The sequence below is a fragment of the Amia ocellicauda genome, chromosome 23, assembly GCF_036373705.1.
Source record: "Amia ocellicauda isolate fAmiCal2 chromosome 23, fAmiCal2.hap1, whole genome shotgun sequence".
Taxonomy (NCBI): Eukaryota; Metazoa; Chordata; class Actinopteri; order Amiiformes; family Amiidae; genus Amia; species Amia ocellicauda.
Genome location: NC_089872.1, coordinates 6,298,183 through 6,301,397, shown reverse-complemented (window position 1 = coordinate 6,301,397; position 3,215 = coordinate 6,298,183). Strand labels below are relative to the sequence as shown.

Sequence of the window (3,215 nt, the reverse complement as noted above, 5' to 3'; positions counted from 1 at the left end):
GGGGGCTGCAACGTATAAAATCCCATTAAGAATCAAGCCTCTGCCACCAAGACTGTAAACCAACCAAATCTCCATCAGTTCCAGCGATCTAATCGCAATATTCAACTTTTGAAATAATTTCCAAATCACAAGTGTGTGAGAGGCTGTGGCGAATGAGTTTTAGGTAGTGCTGTCCGACTCGAGATGCTGCGCACCTGCTAGAAATGTGCGCCTTCATTGGAAATAAGCGGTTTCCGCCGCTGATGTAGGCGTTTCTAGGCGAATGCAAGTCTCTTGTTGTGACGGCCGAATTCATGAACATCTCCATGAATGAGTTTGAGATCCTTATTGATGTGCAGGTGCCTGAGATCAAAGTCATTTTTCTTTCATAGCGGAGCACAAATGTGTTTGGAGTAGTTTTAGCGCACTGAATGCTCGCTCACCTGTTGCTGTCGTGACCGGTATGGTATCGGAACACATTACAAACTAATCACTCTCATCGTAAGTCTGTACAGTTACATTTTCGTCCACGAGAAATCCGGCTATTTCGCGCAGTGCTCCTAACGCTCCTCGGTTAACTCCTGCAGCTCAGAGGAGCGCCTGGCGTACGCGGTCCGAACCCCGAAAAAGTCACTGCTTTTGTTCAAAATACATGTATTCGATTTTTGTATACGCCACCGTCTCCGCAGTCGCTACCAAAATGACAATGTCAGTTTATCTTCATTGCGTCATTCTGTTTCGACTAGTTTCAAAGGGTTTGCGGCGTTTCGGCATAGGAGAAAAAGCCCAAGCCGATCTGGGATCACCTCCAGTTGACCCAAAATACAGCAAACGCAAAGGTACACACTCCTAGCTCGGATTCCCGCTCTGTGACGAATGTATACATCTCAAATCAAACCTCAGATTCGATGTAACAGACCCAACACTGCATAGTGGCATCAGATGATCGTTTCTATGGAAAAATATGTAAACGGCCACGGGCATGGCGCACGCATGCACAGGTTTCTCTTCGAGATAATGACGTTAGTTGAACAGGAAGTTAATCCCTCATAGGTTAATTCACATTTGCTTTGAATAGATTAACATGCAAAGCTGCTTTTCGAACAATAATTCGTGATCTACACATCTGATCTAACCGGGTAGCTTCGTGTCGGATGTAAGCGTTTGTAACCCCGTTCTCCTCCTGCAGTTTCTACGATACAGTGTCCTCCGATCAGCTGTAGGCTGCCAGCCCCGTGGCACTGTGGTGCGATGTTCTGAAAGTGGGAATCTTTTTCTGAACACGTGATTTCGAGCCCTCCAGGGCCTAATTTTCGGCATCACTAGCTGTAGGCACAAAAGCTGCAGAGATCCTGGAAAGCAGCAACACGCCAACTGCGAGCTAAAGGACAGTTTTAGACCAGCTGTAGTGGCCATGGATTGCCATCCTGCTGAACTTGGAGAGCAAACAGGAAAGACACAGGGCATGGTCTGTTCTCAGCTTTATTGATCATTCACACAACAGTCAAGCTGTGGGTGAGCTTGCTCTCCTGTACAGCACAGTCCCCAGCACAGCAATGCACACCACAGCCACAGCAGCCACCACACCAGCCAGGAGCACAACCTCAGCAGAGATGCCTGCAAAGAAAGCCCACCCCACTGGTCACTCACTTTAGGTCAAACCCAGACTACAGCAAGAGACCGCAACCTCTGGCTCCAATTTCAATAGGCCCCAGTACCTGCTTCTTTGCGGTCCTCTGCAGTCAGGGGAGACCTCTGGGCATTCGTCTCCACTGGAGGGATGGCATCCTGCGGCTTCTCCAGCATACGCACAAACACTGTGGCATCACCTTCCCATTCTGGAAGGTGGAGAGGCTTGGATCCAGCCACACATACTATACCCCAGTACCACACGCACAACCAGGCAAAGGATCCTTACCCTCCTTGAAAGCCAAGTCCCTCCTGTACCTCCCAAAGTACCTGGATTTAGAGACAGGGCTACAGCTGGAGTCACAGCAGCTACAGACCTGATCGCTCCCATCCACCGAGCTCCAGCTACAATAGGGATACAGCCATCAGGACGGAGACCCGGAGAAGGACACCAAGGGCCTCAAGCACCCTCCTCCCCCTCTACCTGTTGCCCACAGGGTAGCAGGCCTTGTCCAGGTTGTCCACAGCCTGGGAAGCAGCAGTCACCTTCAGGTGGCAGGTCATGTAGATCTGAGCAGAACAGACATTGGCACAGTTAGTGCACCCTGGGAGAGCTGCTTCAATGCCCAAGAAGCCACACAGTTGAGAAAGCAGAGGCCAACCAAGCCAAAGATGCAAAAGCAGTAGTCAAAAGCTCAGAGGCAGAGTGGCTGGGAGACTTACAGAGCTGTTGGCATCATTGTGGAACCTGAAGGCATCAAGCACCATCTGCAGCTTAGTGACGTCCTGAGGTCTTGGCATGAAGTGAGAACTGGAGCCCGTCACCTTGGCATCAATCAGGCAACTGGGGACAGGAGGAAATCCATGATCAGTCCCTGCTCGGAGTCGACACCCAACACCTGCAAGCACCCTGGCCATGCTTAGCTATGGGATCTCACTCACCCATAGTTCCCAATGAAAGTGTAACTGGGAGAAGAGGTCGGGTCAGAGGTCAAGGTGGCCACACAGCTGTCCACAAACAGCCGCAGGGGCACGTGGCTGGCCTGGTTGACGGAGGCTTGGATGTTCAGGACGTCCCCCAGGAAGTACACGTTGGAGGGTCTAGGGGAGCTCCAGTCATCTGCGGAGACGGGGAGCAGCATGAGGCCTCTACAGAGCAGAGCAGCACTCCAGTACACGGGAGGGTTAGAGCTGCATTAGGTTGGCCTCTACCAGTCATGAGCTGCAGGGAGAAGTCCAGGAGATCCTCCGCAGACTTGGTGGAGGTGTATGGGACCCAGGTTGGCTGCAGGGCATCGCTGCTCACATTGTGGAGCCTATGGAGCAGACAGCAATTACACACCGATCCTACAGCAGCTAGGCTGAAGCAGTACTGCAGCAGAGTCCTCACCGGAGGTAGTGACACTCGATGTGGACAACAGCAGGGTCGGTTCTCACGATGCCAGTGTTGGCAATCGGGGACGGGTGGTAGTTTAGGGAGAAGCTGTAAACCAGCTCGTCTTCGGTCATCTACAAGTGAAAGGCACAACGGTTAAGCTCAGGATGGTTTAACCCATTCACCGTGCGAGTCTACAGCCGTATTCTCCCCCCTCCCCTACTTACCGACA

At 51.7% G+C, this 3,215-nt stretch overlaps 1 protein-coding gene across 1 annotated transcript in view; it reads left to right on the top strand.

Moving 5' to 3' along the window:
• The window catches only part of LOC136719409 (zona pellucida sperm-binding protein 4-like), a 4,237-nt gene extending 3,035 nt beyond the window's left edge, over positions 1–1,202 (top strand). The window contains exons 10-11 of the mRNA XM_066697332.1: positions 567–584; positions 1,169–1,202. Of these exons, the coding sequence (XP_066553429.1) occupies positions 567–584; positions 1,169–1,202 (52 nt within the window). The remainder of the gene's footprint in view (positions 1–566; positions 585–1,168) is intronic.
• The last annotated feature ends 2,013 nt before the right edge of the window (positions 1,203–3,215 follow it).